The sequence below is a fragment of the Panthera uncia genome, chromosome D2 (genome assembly GCF_023721935.1).
Source record: "Panthera uncia isolate 11264 chromosome D2, Puncia_PCG_1.0, whole genome shotgun sequence".
In the NCBI taxonomy this organism is placed as follows: Eukaryota; Metazoa; Chordata; class Mammalia; order Carnivora; family Felidae; genus Panthera; species Panthera uncia.
The window spans coordinates 69,169,048-69,186,488 of NC_064818.1; the positions used below are offsets into that span (position 1 = coordinate 69,169,048).

General features: G+C 46.7%; 1 protein-coding gene across 11 annotated transcripts in view; it reads right to left on the reverse strand.

The window, feature by feature from the left end:
• The window catches only part of ABLIM1 (actin binding LIM protein 1), a 295,553-nt gene that overhangs the window by 134,217 nt on the left and 143,895 nt on the right, over positions 1-17,441 (reverse strand). For all 11 annotated transcript variants that reach the window (XM_049645831.1, XM_049645824.1, XM_049645822.1 and 8 more), the window contains exon 2: positions 5,005-5,139. In XM_049645831.1, the coding sequence (XP_049501788.1) occupies positions 5,005-5,139 (135 nt within the window). The remainder of the gene's footprint in view (positions 1-5,004; positions 5,140-17,441) is intronic.

Below are 17,441 nucleotides of genomic sequence, written 5' to 3' on the forward strand. Positions count from 1 at the left end.
AACAGAAGCTTTGGGGATCTCCTTTTCTTTTAATTATAGAAACTATCTGTTAATTGAAACATTTTCCTCATCTCGTTAGCAGGTGGGTATGTTTCCCAAGGTTACAAATGGAAACTGGTTCTACTTCCTTCAGATGCTGGCATTCTTTATTGCCCTTTCTGAGGGCAATGCCACTCGCAATCATCTAGCTTCAGCCACTACCTAGATGCCAAAACACTATCAAATCCTTCTTCCAGAGGAGCCTGGCTGGCTTGGTCAGTAGGGCATGTGACTCTGGATCTCAGGGTCATGAGTTTGAACCCCACGTTGTGGGTAGAGTTTACTTTTTTTATATACAAGGAAGAAACTTTTATTTATTTATTTTTAAGTTTATTTATTTATTTGGGGGAGTGGAGTGGCAGAGAGATAGAGAGAGAGAGAGAGAGAGAGAAGAGAGAGAAAGAGAAAGAGAAAGAGAGAATCCCAAGCAGCCTACACACTGTCAGCACAGAGCCATATGCAGGGCTCGGACTCAAGAACCTGTGAGATCCTGACCTGAGCAGAAACCAAGAGTCAGATGCTTAACCAACTGGTCCACCCAGGCACCCTGGGGGTAGAGTTTACTTAATAAAAAGAAATAATTAAAAAAACAACAACCTTCTTCTCAACACAAACCATGATCTACCTCTTGAGTGCTAAATCTACTGGACTCTGAATGCACCATGTGTCTTCAACCTCAGTGTAGCCCAGAGAGGCTGAACTCTCTGCCTTGAACTACCCTGTCCAGGGCTCCTGTACTTCTTTAGTGGGCAGCAGCCATCTGTCCACACAGGCAGTCCAACTGGAACCCTGAATCCTTCTTCATTCCTCACATACGGTCACCAAATCCTATCAACCTTAACTTTCAGTGTCTCTTCAATCTCCCCCCATTCTCCTGCTGCTACCCTACACTATTTCCACCTCAACTACTATCCTCTCACCCCCATGTCTCTCTGCCTCTTATCTATTTCTCCATCTCAGCACTTATTACCCAGTATCATAAATGTTGCTTATTTGTATGTCTCTCGAAATACCCTATGAGATCTTCGAGGACAAGCATGATATGCTGTCTCTTCCTATTTTCAGCACTTAAGCATAATATCCCACAAGGAGTATGTGTCCAGTTAACATTTTCTAATCGGATAAATAACTCCTACACCATCAGATCCCAAGATGTCAGACATTTTAGGGAGTGAGATGGGTTCACCAACAAAATTCCGGCTCACCAACCTTGATCCTGTTAGAGTTAACCCTGTGAACTCATAGACTGATCACTGGCTTAAGTCTGTGCTCTGAACTCTAGTTCCTCCAAAGTAACCCTTTCCTACCTTCATATACATCTGGCTCTCATGTAAGATGTTTGGTGTCCTCTTTCTCTGTCTCCTTTCAAAACCCAATCCTAGGGAAAGAGTTCATTTCTGCTTTTTATTCCCATAGGTATCTGCATTTTAGGACATTCTTTCTAATTGTGGAAGGCTACTTCTGGTCCCATTCAAGAACTATGAGGCTTTGGCAGCAAGGTATTTGAGTGAAGGAGAGTAGGGCGTGAGGGAGGGGAGAGAACTTGAGGGAGAAACTCTGCCTGGCCCCCAAATCACAGTCAGAACCTGAATGTTCTTCCTCTGCACTCGGCCAGCTCTCGCCCAAAAGCCCAGGCTGGTTTTAGCAACTTCTCTCTCCCCCAAATCCTCTGTCCTGGGATATTAGCTCACTATCTAGACATGGCATTTTTGCTTTAGATGTAATGGGAAGAAAGAAAAAAACTTGTTTTAAGACTTAGCTGCAGTCTGGGCCATGTGGGTTAAGAGGAAGACCACATTCCTTAAGGAGAAGACTTCTGTTTCTTCCAGGAAACCATCCTAATGGATTCATAAGAAGTAGAAACTCTAAGACAATGTAGAGTCAGCAGGGCAAGGGAGAAGGAAATGGGGGTCCCAGGGACCGAGGGGAGAAGGGTCTTTGTAGAGAGAGGAAGACCTACCAAGATGGTGGCAGGTGGAAGTTCTGAGTAAGTATGAGAAATGGCCCCGGTCTGTACTTCCTGTTCACTTTTTATGTAAACCTAAAACTACACCAAAAATCAAAGTCTATTAATAGATAGATAGATAGATAGATAGATAGGAAGGGCACCAGCTAATGAGAAACTTCTTGTTTTGGACATGGTCTGAGAATATCAGGACAGTCTTGCCTGTTCTGGGCTATAACTTCCTTCCATTATCCCAAACCTTCAGTAAAGTCTGCCGAAAACAGCTGCCTTATGTTAGTGGGATCTTGGGAAATAAAGAGGCATGGTGGCCAGTGTGAGGTGAAGCAATGCCCAAGGAGCAGCATTCAAAAAGGGAGACCAAGAATTTGGTATTGGCAAGGAGTTGGAGCAAGAGGGGACCACAAGAATGCCAACCTCAAGGGCTCTCTAGAGCTGGGCTTCCCATACTGTAGCCACTAACTACAAAGGGCTATTGAGCACTTGAAACGTGGCCAGTCCAGACTGAGATGCGCGATTAAGCACGTATGAAAAAAAATAATGTCAAATATTTCAATAATTTTTATATTAATTACATGTTGAAATAACATTTTGAGTATGTAGAGATAAATAAAAGACACTATGAAGGTTCATTGCACCCATACCTTTATGCCTTTTTAACACAGCTATTCAAAAATTTAGAATTACGTACATGGCTCGCATAGTATTTCTATTTGGGCAACATCACTCTAGAATCTTGGGGAAAAGGAATGGACTTGCTAGGGTATAAGGAATGAGGTGCATACGCCATTTTCTTTGGGTATTAAAGAAAAGGGTAACCCCAGGAATTGGGGACATAGGAAAATAGACACTGACAGATCAAGTATGAGAAAATAGAAATTTATAGGAATAGAAGACATTTATTTTAGTAAAGATTTGTTAAACTAAAAATAGTTCCTACAAATAGCAAGTTCTCCTAAAGTATGATTCAATTTATATAAACACTCGACTTTTCAGGAACACATTTGTAGTATGAAATAAAGTATATGGGAAAACGTCCCAACATAAGTAACTTACATTCAGCCCTTAGGTTTAAACTAGAAAAGAAAAAAAAGCAAGGAAGCTTCCCATGGGGGATAAACAAACATGTCTTCTAATACCTTAGTGTGCTGAACAGTGACAACCCAGACCTGAGACTAACGCTTTGTACTTTCCATTAGAAAGATAGAGGGCACCTGGATGGCTCAGTTGGTGAAGTGTCGACTCTTCATTTTGGCTCATGTCATGATCTCACAGTGCACGAGTCTGAGCCCCACGTTGGGCACTGTGCTGACAGCTTGGTGCCTGCTTGGGATTCTCTCTCACCTTCCCTTTCTGCCCCTCCCCCACACTCTTTCTCTCAAAATAAACATTAAAAAAAAAAAGAAATACAGAATACATGCAAAGCCACCATTGTTTGTGGACCATATTTATTTCAAACCAAATCTAAATCTACTCCTTGCGCCATGTCTCAGGCAATTTATGAGCAAAAAATGAAACAGAATATAATGCCTGGCTCTCAGTTAACCAATCTGGATGTAACCAGAAAACACCTCTTCTCTGACATGGTAGGAGGCTCTAATTCAGTACCTCTGGGTTCTCTATTATACACATTGTTATGTGTATACGGAATCGGCAAACCTCGGACCTAGGATGACTTAAATATCCCATGATCTAGTCTCTTTATTGTACAGATAAGGACATGGGGCCACGGAGAGACGGAAGTTGCCTGAGATCACAGAGCTGCTCGGTGGCAATGGTAAGACTCAAGCCACGCAGAGTGGCAGCACGGTCAGCACCCTGGGTGAGACCGTGATGTTTCTGGATGGCCAACTTGAGTCATCTGAAAATGATATGTCCGGTACTTACTCCTAGGTGTTTGCGGAAGGACTAAAGAATCCTTCTCTATAGAATGCGCATTGCAGCCCTTTGTCATGCTCAGTGGGAGCTAAACTGATGTCCTCCCCGCCCCTTCCATCTTCTTGCCCAGCCATTTGTCAGTGCTCTTTCTCCTGAAAAGTTTACCCACGGTGAAACCATCAGCTGTGGACTCCAGATAAGGCCCTGCCCCTCCTGTTTTCATGTATTTCATAGTCACTTGGTAGCCTGGAGTCCACCTACCAAAGATGGCCAAGGATGGATGGCTTATGATGACAATGCTGAGTTCATACCGTGAGAAGACACCAAGAAGGAAATGCTCATCCAGAGAGGAGAGAGGCCAGCGTGTGCAGAGGGCAGGGTGAGCTACAGAGCAGGCTCATGGTCTTGTCCCTCCTCCTGTACCCCTCAACTCAGCCTGAGCTCCCCACCTGCCCTCAGCTCAAACAAACACACAAAGCCACTCTCCTCTTTCTCTCTTTTCCCGCTCAGTCCTGCCCTGGCTCCGGAATAACAGGGCAGCGTATTTCATCCCAAGACGCCAACAGTTAGAAACCCCAAAAGGGAGACTTGTTAATGGAAATCAGTCTCAACTTGCTAGCTTCTTGGAGGCCTCCCAAGTGTTGTTGATTAATTCTCACTTCTCAATACACACACCCACACACCCACACCCACACACACACACACACACACACACACACACACACATGCTCCCCACTTACCCCACAGGATCCAGTGAGTTAGAACCCTAATCTTACAAGCTTACCAGCCCTTCTGTAAATAATGGCTGTTGGGACAAGGTGACTTTGGGGTAAGAGTTTCTCATTTCAGGGGAAAAACACAAAACTGTTTTTACTGTTCTCCCTCTTCCCAGGATCAGGGCCCTCAGTTAACATTCAAAGGCCTGTGTACCATTAGTCTTTGGGGGACTTAGCCTCCCCCATGAGCCGGCTCCAAGCAAATTAGAGAAAATAAGTGATGCCCGGGCTTTTGAGCACTCACGTATCACCTGGTGGCCTGGCATGGGGTTAAAGGGAAGGGACGGATCCTGAGGTTGAGCACAGATTGTGACATGCCTTTAGACCAGGAAGCTGGAGGCACCATACCTTTGCAGGTGAAACATTTTATGTGGAAATGTTTGGTCTGGACCCGAAGCACTTCACCCTTGCATGGCTCCCCACATTTATGGCAGTGAATGACAGGCTTCTCCGATGGGTGGTGAGGGTCCTGAGGGTGTGCCACTGGAAAAAACCAACAAGAGACCCATGTGAGTAGAAAGCATTCCTACAAAAGGCGTCAATTATGGGCATACATAAATATCCGCATAATTATGTTACCCAATGAGCCACACGTTGATTCAAGAAGGATGAACTGAGCCCCTTCCCTGTGCCATAATCATTGAGGATACACTGAAAAATAAGAGAGTTGTGGCTTTAACAGTCCAGGGGGGAAACACTTGACTTGTCCTTCTGGGAACCAGCAACCCTCTTTCTTCCTCCCAAACCTCTGTAGGACTACATAACTGGGCCATTAAATATATGATCTTGTATGGTTTAATATTTTGTAATATGTATTTGTCATATGTCTTTATTTTGGTCCAGAAACACCTTTCAGTAAGGAGTTCACTATTGACTGTAAGCTCCTCAAGGATGGGGACAATTTCTTACAGTTCGTATTCCCCCCCCCCCCCCCTCATTTTGTATTCTTCTTCCTTCCCCCCAGCTGGTCAGAGCACAGCAGAATGCTCATGCCCCAAAGGAGCACAGCAAAGGTTTATTGACTCATTAGACAGCATGTGCTGGCTAGTTTCTCATCTGGTCTACCAGAGTCACCCCTGACCTTCCTCTGGCAGCTCATTTCACCCGCTGGAGGCCCACGAGGAGCCTCCTGCCGTGTGCACATGACCTGATACACACAGTGTGGGCGCTAACTTTTAAAAAAATAAGTTACCAATAACTATGGGGGTCTCTCCGAACCTCAGTTTCGTTTCCTGTAAAACAAAAGCGATCGGTTGGACCAAGGGACTGCTAAGGTCTTTTCAGGCTCTAAAATCATATGCTGCGTCTCACTGGCATTGTTCTCCCCATTTCCAGAGTTTAGCCTTCAGAACGTGGAAGTTATTGAGACTGTCCTGGCCCATAAAAGGCAGAGAGATGACACTGTGGCCTGGAGCTGACCAAGGGTCTTCATTTAACCTGCAATTTCTCCAGCCAAAGAATGCAGAGAGGCACTTTTTGCTAGTTTTTTTTTTTCCCCCTGATTTGAGTCCTCGGGAGGAAGAACCGTGGGATATACAGAAATGTATGACATAAGTATCCACAAACGCAGGAGATGGGATAGGAACAGCGAACCTAAAAATTAATCAGCCAACACAAAGAACAAAGATGACTTTTTTTCCTGCAACGGCAAAGCCAGGTAGGACAGGGGAGAGCTGTGGGCAGATATGCTGACACTCGATTTAGAGAGCCCGTTACAGCAAGGAGCTCGCAGGACACCACAAGTATAATGCTGTATTGTTTCTCTCAGACCACTCTCACGTTCTCATTTCACCTGGAAAGAGGAAGAACGACCCAGTCCAAATAATCCATTACTAGCTGAGTTCTGAGCAACAAGGTGGTCCTTGGGAGATTTTGACTAGGAGCAGGTGTGGTTTCAGGTTAAACACCTGATCCGAATTCTCTGTCCCGGACCTGGGGAGCGTCAGCAAAGGTACCACCATTGTGACACGCCTGCGTGGCCTTCTCTGCCCCCTGGGATCGCTCTTGGAAATGTGTATTTACACCAGAAGTCAGCGTTACCAAAGGCAATTAAGGAGGGGCATTGTTTCCAGATTGCTAAAAACAAACAAACAAACAAACCACTGACTTTTAAAGTGATGTGTAACAAGGCCCCGAATCTATTTACCTGGGCATTAAAAAAAAAAAGTTTCGCCTGGGGCGCCTGGGTGGCTCAGTCAGTTAAGCATCCAACTTAGACTCAGGTCATGATCTCCCGGTTCATGAGTTTCAGCCCCCCATGAGGCTCTCTGTTGTCAGCACAGAGCCTGCTTTGGATCCTTTGTCTGTCTCTCTCCGCCCCCTCCCCAGAATAAATAAATAAACTCAAAAAAAAAAAAAAAAAGATTCTCTAGCAATATTTGCTTTAAGTGCTGGCGGAAAATAGGACTATGAATTTTTGTTTTGTTTCTTAATCCTGCTTCCAGTGAGAATGGAGGAAAGGGATATTTATTGAGCATCCATCCACTAAATGGCAGGCATGGTGCTGAGTGCTGATGCACAAGTCATTCTATCCCATCGTCACCACCGCCCCCGCCTCTCGGTGATGTGAGTAATACTGTTCCCATTTGACAGATAAGCAAATGGAACAAGTTCTTGTGCAACCTGCTCAGGGGACAATAAGTAGAAGCTGGAAGCTCGACACCCAGGCCTTTCTGCCTCCCAAACTTGCGCTTCTCTCATACTATTTGTCTGAGTTGCAAACTGTCATGAGTCAGGCAAGGATTTATTTATCCAAGCTCCAGGGCGGTTCTGAAAGCGGCAACTAGGACTTGGCTTATGAAGGGAACGCACATAGTGTGCGTGATAAAGTATCGCTAGTGGGCGTGGCACCCGGTGAGAATCTGCAAAGCAGTTCTGCGGACCCCCTGAATCAGAACCCCCGGGGCCATATATCCAAAAATTCCTCAGCCCCACTGAACGAGGGGTGGGAATTAGGGATCTATCATTTTAGTAAGCTCCTCAGGTGATTCTTATCCACCTTCTAGTTTCAGAACTATTTTCCTCTAGAATTGAAACAATACGGATAAGCAAGTTACAGGAAAGTTAACTGAAAAAAGCAATCCATAAGACCATCCTCCTCAGCAACAATACTGGAGCAGAGTGGATCTCTTGGCCATAAGAGAGAATGCATTTTTTTGGATACTGTTGTGCAGTTTCTCTTGATGCTTGAATTCCTTATAGCTAAGCAAGTAAGCCGTGCTGAGTAATGACGAGGGAAGGAAAATATCATTTCACTTCTTGGCTTTCCCCTTTGTCTCAACGAAGGTGCCAGACCGACTGCCGGCACCAGCCACAAAGGTCAGAATTGGGATCAGCATCTGTATTTTGCAAGCGTTTCCCTCTGGAAATATATATTACACTATGTCCTCCTGCCCAGAGGTGACCTTTGTTCTCACCCAGAGATGAGCACAGCCTACATCGTGTCTACTTGCCTTTCCATCATACATCAGCCTCGGTAGGCAGACACATATCAGAACAACGCCCTTGTGAAGAAATGGGCTTTCCTTATTAGAGAATGACAGAATCCAAAGACCAGAAGAAGAGTGTTCATTTCACCCCAACAACATCGACAAAAGAATCTCGCTCCTTTTTAAAGAAGAATAAAGAAGTTCGTTTTACCCAAGTGCCTTTGGCAGTTTGGTTAATACCACACGTATGTTCGTTGGCTCAAGTCTACACTTTTTGAAATACGCTGAGTCAGTCGCGATATGGCAATGACAGTAATTCCACCCTCCTCTTAACGCCTGCTGGCTCTGTTGCTAATTTTTCCGCCACTGAGCCATCTTTCAGAGCCTGGCTGGTCCCTTGTTCTACTGATAGGGAGACTGGGGGGCAAAGAGCTTACATCCCTTGCCCAAAGTTACTAGCAAGTTACTGGCAGAGTCACATCTAACAAGCTTCCTGACTCTTTCTACTGTACCAAGTCAATGATTTACCCTGGAACTTGCATGGACATGCTTAAAATCTTTCATGGCTCATCAGTTCGTTGCTAAAATAAGAATAGTACAGGGGCGCCTGGGTGGCTCAGTCGGTTAAGCGGCCGACTTCGGCTCAGGTCATGATCTCGCGGTCCGTGAGTTCGAGCCCCGCGTCGGGCTCTGTGCTGACAGCTCAGAGCCTGGAGCCTGTTTCAGATTCTGTGTCTCCCTCTCTCTGGCCCTCCCCTGTTCATGCTCTGTCTCTCCCTGTCTCAAAAATAAATAAAATGTTAAAAAAAATTTTTTTTAAATAAGAATAGTACAATACCAAAAGCATGGTCGCATACATTCTGAACAGTGAGGAAATATATATGAAGAGCCACGAGTCCATTTGCCCATAAAGGTAAAGGGATTCCTCCACTATGCGATATCCAGTTTGGAGGGATTCTGGCTACTCAGATAAATAGCCCACTGCAAGCTGAAAAGTTTCACGCTGCCTGTCACAGGCAGACAAGGCAAGTCGGTCACATCTCTGAAACTCCATTAAGGACAGAGACCAAAGTGCCATTTTGGATGCATTACTTGTGAAAATGCCTATGAGGTATTGCAGGTGGTGAGGCTGGGGGACCGAGATCCGTAAGGCAATCCCAGTAACCTTCAGTGTCCCCAAGCAGAGGCCACTACAGGTATTAAGGCCACAAAGACTAGGCGAAGTCCTTCCTTTTAATCTACAACCAGCCTCGTCTTGCCCAACAGACCAAGGTACTAGACCCCCAGAAACAGAACATCTGAGAAAGCGTATCTGAAATAGAAATCTCCTCAGCAGGTGACAATCACAAACCCATGACAGAGTACGCAGCGTGAATCATGACTTGTCCCGGATTATCTAAGACATTCAGAACCCTCTCCTGGGTGCCCTCCTCTCCCAAAGGCCCCAGCACTCCCTTAGCCAGCCTTTGAAACGACAACGCTTTGTGCCTGATGGCTTTCTGAGCGCTCACATCTGCATTTTGTCATTTCACTCTCAAAGAGCACTAGGAGGCAGGAAGGACAGGAACGGTCAACCCCGGTTAACAAATGGGCAGACAGAGACTCAGAGGGATGAAGTGACTCCACCACGGTGACACAGCCAAGAAATGGAGTTGGCCGCCAACGAATGCAGTGCTCTCTACACCCAAACAGTCCCCTGATCGCTGCCACTTGGAATCCTGTGATCATCCTTGATTCCAGCCTCTTTTCATGTCCCACTAAATTCTCTCCACTGTCTGAGAGACAGTGCCTGAGCACCCCCTTCCTCTTGCCACCCAGATCCAGCCCTTCACCCCTTTTTCTCGGAGTGTGGAGGGTTTTCTACTCCCTGGTTCTTCTCCAATGTGACCTGCAAAGAGGTGGCACATAAATCCCCACTAAGTGTGGGCTGTGCTTGGTGACTTCTTCCAACGAGGGCAGTAGGGACAGGAGGGAAAGAGGAACCCTGCAGTGGGAAAATCTGGTGGGCACTCCCTCAGCCAGGTGCTCAAGGTCAACATCAACAGTGACAGTCACAGTGATAGTCTGTACCTGTGAGATGATGTGGTAAAAATGGGCACTTTGCCTCTGTGATCTTCGTTCCAAAAAAACCCATAATCCTACCCTAAGCATGAGAAAATTCCCAGATTGACATTCTACAAAGACCTGACCAGTACTCTTCAAAATTGTCCAAATCACCAAAGACAAGGAAGAAAGTCCTCTTGTCACAGCCATAAGAAGCCTAAGATGATGTGGTAACTAAACCTAATGTGGAGATCCCAGAACAGAAAAAGGACGTTGGAGAAAAACTAAGAAAATACGGATAAAATATTGACTTTAGTTAATAATGCATCAATATTGGTTAATTACAATGCAAGGATTATATTAATGTAAAACGTTACTGACCTGGGAAATTTCAGGTATACAGAAATTCTCTGTACTAACTTCCAAATTTTCTACAAATTGAAAAGTGTTCTACAAAATAAAGTTCCTTAAAGTAAAAACAAAATACTTCCGATAGCTCTCTCAGTCCCAATCCATCAAGTCTAAAGTGCTCTGAGTAGCTTCAGAGATCTTCAATAACACGGTCCCCACTAGCTATTTAGATATCTAAGCTATTTAGTATTTGCAGAGTACTCAGCACTGTGAAAAGTGGTTCTGAACCAACCGCAAAGAATGCACACGATACTCTATTACTTGTTTATATAAATATGCCAATCCCCTTTTGGTTGGGCCCTCTGACCACTCCCTGGTCTACGATCTTCAGCATCCCCAGAGCCTTCACACATGGCTCTGTGCCTCACCTAGAACGCTTTCTTCTTTTCCCACTTGTCCAAATCCAACCTGACCCATGGGGCCGAGCCCAGCTGCTGGCTCTTCTCTGAAGCTGTCACTCTGGTCTGTGTTGATCCAATATTCCATTCTCCCCCACGTCCTCCCGCACTTAATACCTGTATTGTCACCCAGCATCTGACTTTCTCTTGTTTTGTGCTTATTTTGCTTTCGTCTCACAATGCGTCAACCCTGGCCTTAGGCAACCGCAAGCTCAACAGTCAATTACTCCAAATTTCTGGTTACTTCTCACTTCACGCATCAAATAATCCGGGTTGCCATCTCTGGACTTCTCAGTTCAATTTCTGGATCAGGGAAAATATGGTTGCCACCCAAGACCGTTATTGGAGCACCTCCCACGTGAAGCTACGGAGTTCTGAATTCACGGCATCTCAGTAAATAACTCCACTCTATTATTACAGCAGGTACTATTTATTGAGGACTTACTATGTTCCGGGCATTAAGAGGACTAATTTATCCTTGTGATCACAGATAATTCTCACAGATGCCTTATGGGGGTGCTGTCTTCTTATTCCTATAGTGCTGAGGAGGGTACCTCCGCTGAACTGGATCCCTTGTTCAAGATCACACAGCTAAGAAGTAGTCTGACTCCAAAGTCCGTGCTCTGGAGCACTGCACAGGGGATTTCCACAGGAAAGCCGTATCCAGCACAGAAGGAAATGAGACCAGTGCAACGTACTAGCTAAATTCTGATTACACAGCTCACAGGCAGTGAACACCCAGCTACATCATAATCCCAAAGGTAACACCTGCTAGTAAATAAGCAGATGGGAAATAGCACTTCAAATATAAAAGGAAATTAGTCCAGGCTGCAGCAATTTATGGGAAAAGAACACTCACAGGGTGAGGGTGATACAGGGAGGAAACGCAGCCTGCCACCAGGACGGCCGTCCCCGTGGCCTCCGCCTTGAGCACGGGCCTGGATTGGAAAAGGGTCTCTTGTTAGGATTCATCTCGATCTGCAATCACAGAATGATATTCTGCTGGTAAGGTTGGTTGCCGCTTAAAGGTGGGCTTCCTATTCTCCTAGGAGTCTACGTTGCCAAGACTGTTGGATTACCTAAAATATTTTCTGAGCTTCTACCCCATTAGTTCCCATTTAATGGTAAACACACATCACAGAGATGCTCCGGCTTCTCTCCACCCCTACTCCCCTTCTTTGTGCTAGAAGGGTACTGCTATTGAGCCCAGGAAACAAGAAACTCAAGAGTTTACGTAAGTGCATAGAGTGCTTAATTTGCAGTTTACCTAAAAGTCAATTTCCTGCTGTGCCAAGTGGTAGTTCCTTGGAGCTACATACCGTAACCCTGCCATTAGCTGCTCAAAATGATCTTCCTCTTTAATTGGCTTCCACGACCTAATTTTTTTTTTTATACTACGTTAGTTTGTTAATCAGGATTATTATGTGGGCACAAAACGCAGGGCTGCCTTGGCACTGACACTCCCGGCAGGCGGGCAGCAGGACGGCTGAGTTCTGGCTTCCCTGCCACCTGTCACCCTCCACTTGTAAGATGTCCGCACACTCAGTTCGCCTTTCTGACTCGGCGCAACAGGTCTTTGCTATTCCTCTCAACTAAAAGGCACAGTCAGCAACCGGTCAGCCGGGCTCCTGCTTATAGAAACATCCCAGGCTCAAATCCAGTTAATCTGATTCTCGCAAGGCAAAGAGGTCCTAGGATTATGATGATTCAGCCAGGAAGTTTCCTCCTTGTAAATTACATGACGCTTTGGCCCGGATGTGCTACACCTGCCTTCTGTAGAGGAAGGCAAATCTCAGAAAGGGACGTAAAAGTCACCTTGGTGCCCTCGCCGCCGCCTCCTAAAAGAGTGAGTCCTCAGACACACCTCTAGGCTGAGATAACTCACTGAGGCAACACCCTTCTGTGACCTCTGCTAGCCTCTCTTTGACGCACTCAGTAATTTTACTTTGGGGTGCAGTCATTTGCTTAGAGTCCTGCCTCCCCTCCCTCACAGTAATTAGAAAGGACTTTGGATCAGGAGGCCGGATCCCTGCCTCTCAGGCCTGCGTTCCCGCCATGTGCTTCTCTTCCCCCAAGACGGTAAAGGGGGGCTAAGAATACAGGTCTCGCCTCCCAGGTGACATGTCGTCATCCCCTCCAGTACTACCCTAGCACACAGAGGTCCGCGTCAGCAGAAACTGTCACCAGCCTGCATGAGCAGGCATGTCTCACGTATGACAAAAATCCCTTCTGAAATTTGATAGAGCCTTTTAAGGTCAGCCAGGAATCTCACATTGTCCCTTCCCCAGAAAGCCCATTTAGAAATGGATCGAGTCGGGGGGCGCGTGGGTGGCTCCGTCGGTTAAGCATCCAACTCTTGATTTCGGCTCAGGCCATGATCTCACGGTTCGTGAGTTCCAGCCCCTCATCGGGCTCTGCACTGACAGTGCACAGCCTGCTTGGGATTCTCTGTCTCCCTCTCTCTGCCCCTCCCTGCTTGCTCTCTATCTCTCTGTCTCTCAAAATAAGTAAACATTTAAAGACATTAAAAAAAGAAAAAAAAAAAAGAAATGGATCAAGTCAAACCAGTGGGCAGTGGCTTCAGTTGGAACCGGGCTGGCAAAACCCTACATCTTTACAGGCTGCTAGAGAGTGACCTCCTTGCTGACCTAGAGACTGGGACAGACCGTGGTCCCCCTGGAGTCATTCTGGGAACACGAGTTTAGAGACAGGATCACGGCCTATTAGCATCTGGGCCTACGGTCACGGGACAGGGTTTAGCTTAGGCACGATACCAATATTGGCTTCCACCCCCACAACTCCAGACACCTTAGAGGGGTTAGAATAGAAAGAACCAAGACGTAGGTCCAGGCATCCCTGTGAGGTACAAACTGAAGTCTGACAACAGCACAGGAAGCTCCCGGCTGTCTTTGCCTTTTGTTTTGGCTGCTTTTACTCACGGCTCAGGATACTACGGGAATGACCGATTAGTTAAAAATAGCATTTTAGACAAACTAATGAAGATGATGGATATGTGCATTCGTACTTCACGATTTATAAAAGGGGTCCAAGTATATTATCTCCCTTGATCCCATCGACTTCAAATTCGCCTCATTCTACAGCTATGAAAAGTGACCTTCAGAGACGCTAAGGGACTTGCCCCACGAGTGGGAAGCCGGAGCTGGTTTTGCTGTGGAGAGCCGCCTGTGCACTGCCCGCCCAACTGTGCGGCCAGTGACTTCACCTTGTAGTTTGAAATAGGCCGTGGGGGGAGAATCGGTGGCGGGGAGGATTTACACCGTGGTTATTGGCAGCCTTTACACATCCAGGCCTTCTCCTGCCCCCCTCCCAGAGCGTTTACCAGCACACCACGGTGTCCAGGCTATAATGCTAGTAAACAGCAAGACGAGCCTTTTGGTTCAGGTAAATTCCAAATTCTCGAAATCAGAATTTGAACCCTTTCTGAAAAGGCACTCCCACTAGCACTTTGTGAACAAACACAGCAGCTCACCTTGCCCTGGTTCTCTCTGGTGTCTGCACCCACGGCGAGGCGGGGAGGGGGAGACAAACACAAATAGTTCGTGTTCCCCGCGTCCAACACGCAAAATCAGACACGATTTTACAAATGCTAGAACTGCTCTCTGGGTAGTGAGAAGAGATTCTCTTCCGGAGTTTAAGAGAGCACAGACTTCGCAAAGTCTATCACCGGGAAAGAAAAAATATGTTTGAAGTCCTACGCAGGACTGGGGGACAGGGAACAGAGAGACATTAAAAATATGCCTCCATGAAAACGAAATGCAACCTTAGCATCCTCGGGAAATAATCTCTCATCAACAGAGTCAACAAATGTTGACCCAGTGATTGCTGCTGCGTGTGCTGTGTTGTGCAGGCACTGTGGGGACTCCAGAGACAGACTAGCCAAGCCATCCCTGCCTCTGAAGGCGGGGATCCCAGACATGTGCACAGCCCGCAGCAAGTCCTACCTGGAGAGCCGATCAGAGCAGAGAGAAAACCACTCGGGGGCTTTCCTGGGAGATGGAAGGGTATAGGATGGGCACAGACAATATGTAAGGACTTCGGAAGAGACGAGCAAGCACTAGGCTGGGGCAAATGGGTGGAGAAAGTTCCGCTAGGGAGGAGAGAGTGTGATTTGACACTGGGGGGTGGGCTGCAGGTGACAGGGTGATGGGGAGGACAGTTCAGAGAGCAGGGGCGCCATGAGCCCTTCGGGCCTGAAGAGGGGAGAGCCCGGAGCACGCTGGGGGCATGATAAGTCAGGCCTGGCCATCTTCTGAAATAGAGGCTTCAGAAGGAGAAAGGGGCAACGTTTCTAAACCCTTGACATTCCTATAAACTCTAGATCCTTACAGCTTAGTAGGGTAGCTAGAGGGAGATGGAAGGAAGAGGGTGGGGAGAGAGAGAGAGAGAGAAAATGCATGAGAATGAATGCATACGAATACAAGGTAGCAAATAAATCGTGTGCCAGAAGAAAATTATAAGAGGAGGAAAGAGAAACCAGAAAAATGCTTCAAGAAGGAAGCACTCCTATGGCTGTGCATCAAAGGAAGGGAGGGACTTAAATGAGTGGGAAGGAAGAGGAAGGCATCTTAGACAACGAAGGGTGGGACAGGGTGTGTTTGGGGGAACATCTGGAAATCTGGTTTAGCTGGAGCACAGAGCGAAGGGCATCGTGGAATACAGGACAGTGAAAGACGTTTGCCCCTGTGCCTCCTTGGAGGGCAGGTTAAGGAACAAACTTTACAGTTCCTTAATTCTCTCTGGGTGGAGGTCTTGAGTGGAGTGGTAGAATCAGAGAATAGTCTAGCTTATCTCTGATGAGCTGTGGTAGGGCTGTTTTTCAGCCCACAGTGTAGGCAAACTGGGAGCCCCCTGCCCTCACAGGATGGCGTGCAGGGAGAGGTCACCCCAGTGGGTGAGCCAGTCACCGCACAGGTTCTGGTCAGAGAGATTTGGTGTGAATCCCGGCCGCACCCCTCTCGGCAATATGATCTCGAACAAGTTACCTTTCTTCCCGAAGCCTCAATTTCCCCTCCTGTAAAATGAGGATAAATCCTACTTTTGATACTTGGGAGGATACATGAGTTAATGTATGTAAAGTGCTCAGCACTTTTCCTGACAGCTCGTGAGTGTTCAAGAAATGGAAGCCATCGTTGTTTCCATGGAGTTTCAATGCAGCAACATGGTGGGTCACACCTTAAGCTCCTTGGTCATAAATACCCACGCACTCCACCTCAAACTCAAATATGCTGAATTTCCTGTCCTGCTGTCTTCTGTGACTATTGGCAATGACACTTGCTTTTCTGCTGTGCGATACCCAGCGAATGGTCAATTCACCCAGGGAACCTTACGGCTTCCAGTGTATCCATTCCAGCTTATCCCATCGGGCTGTAAACGATAGGATTTGCCTTATTAAATTCACATTTCATACAATTCACACAAGTCACCTGTTTAAAGCGCACGATTTGGCGGCTTGGGGTATTATTCACAGGGCTGTGTGAGCATCGTCACAATCTAATTTTGGAACATTTTCATCACCCCCAAAAGAAACCTCATACCCCTTAGCAGTTACTCCCAGATCCTGCCCCTGTTCAGTCCTTGGCAACCACCAATCTATTTTCTGTCTCTGTAGATGTTAACCAGCAGGTTTGACTAGCGTGTGTTAGTCTCAGCTTTTCCACATTTGCTCAGCCATCAAAGGGAACGACTGTAGATACATAAGTAGCTAGGATCCACCCAAACCCTCTACACATCTCATACCTTATTGATGCACGAAATCCTCCCCACTCCCCAGCGCATCCCCACCCTAAAAAAAAAAAAAGCCCTCATTATCATTTCATCTCTGCTGCCCTCTTGGGAAAGACCCCATGAAAAGAAAAAAAAAAATATGAGCAAGATACCATCAGACCCAGTTCATGACTCATGTGGGAATTTTCACACTCACCGCTTGCCCAGAGGGATGTCAACACCAGTGTCGGCACCAGAGATGGGTCAGAAAATTAGAAACAATGAGATATGCCTATGAGTGATCGATCCCCTCACCAAGCAGGGTGTCTGGGGGGCTTACTGAACAGTTAGGGGGAATGTGTCTTCACTGTGGGTCGGTGACTCATTCGTGCAATCCCTGTGTCGCACAGCAACCACAATGATAGTTTAGGACAAAATCTGAGCACATCGTTCCACTGACCGAGCCCTCCAAGTGCTTTCATCACACTGCCCAGGATGCCCCCTGTGGCCCCGGAGCCCTGCCCACCTCTTCAGCCTCCCCAGGAGTCTCCAGCTCCCAGGCTCCAGTTCCCACAGCTTCAGGATCTCCAGATGCCCCCATACCGTCCCCAAAAGGCTCGTCCCCTAGCTGCTTCCTTCTTCTGGTCTCATCCTAAAGCAGCTTCCAGCTCTCAGAGGGCTTTCCCCAAACTATCTACGTAAAGGCAGTCTCCCGGCTTCCCCACTTACCCTATCTCCTTCCTTGCTTTATTCTCATAATCTAAACATCCTGTGTATTTTC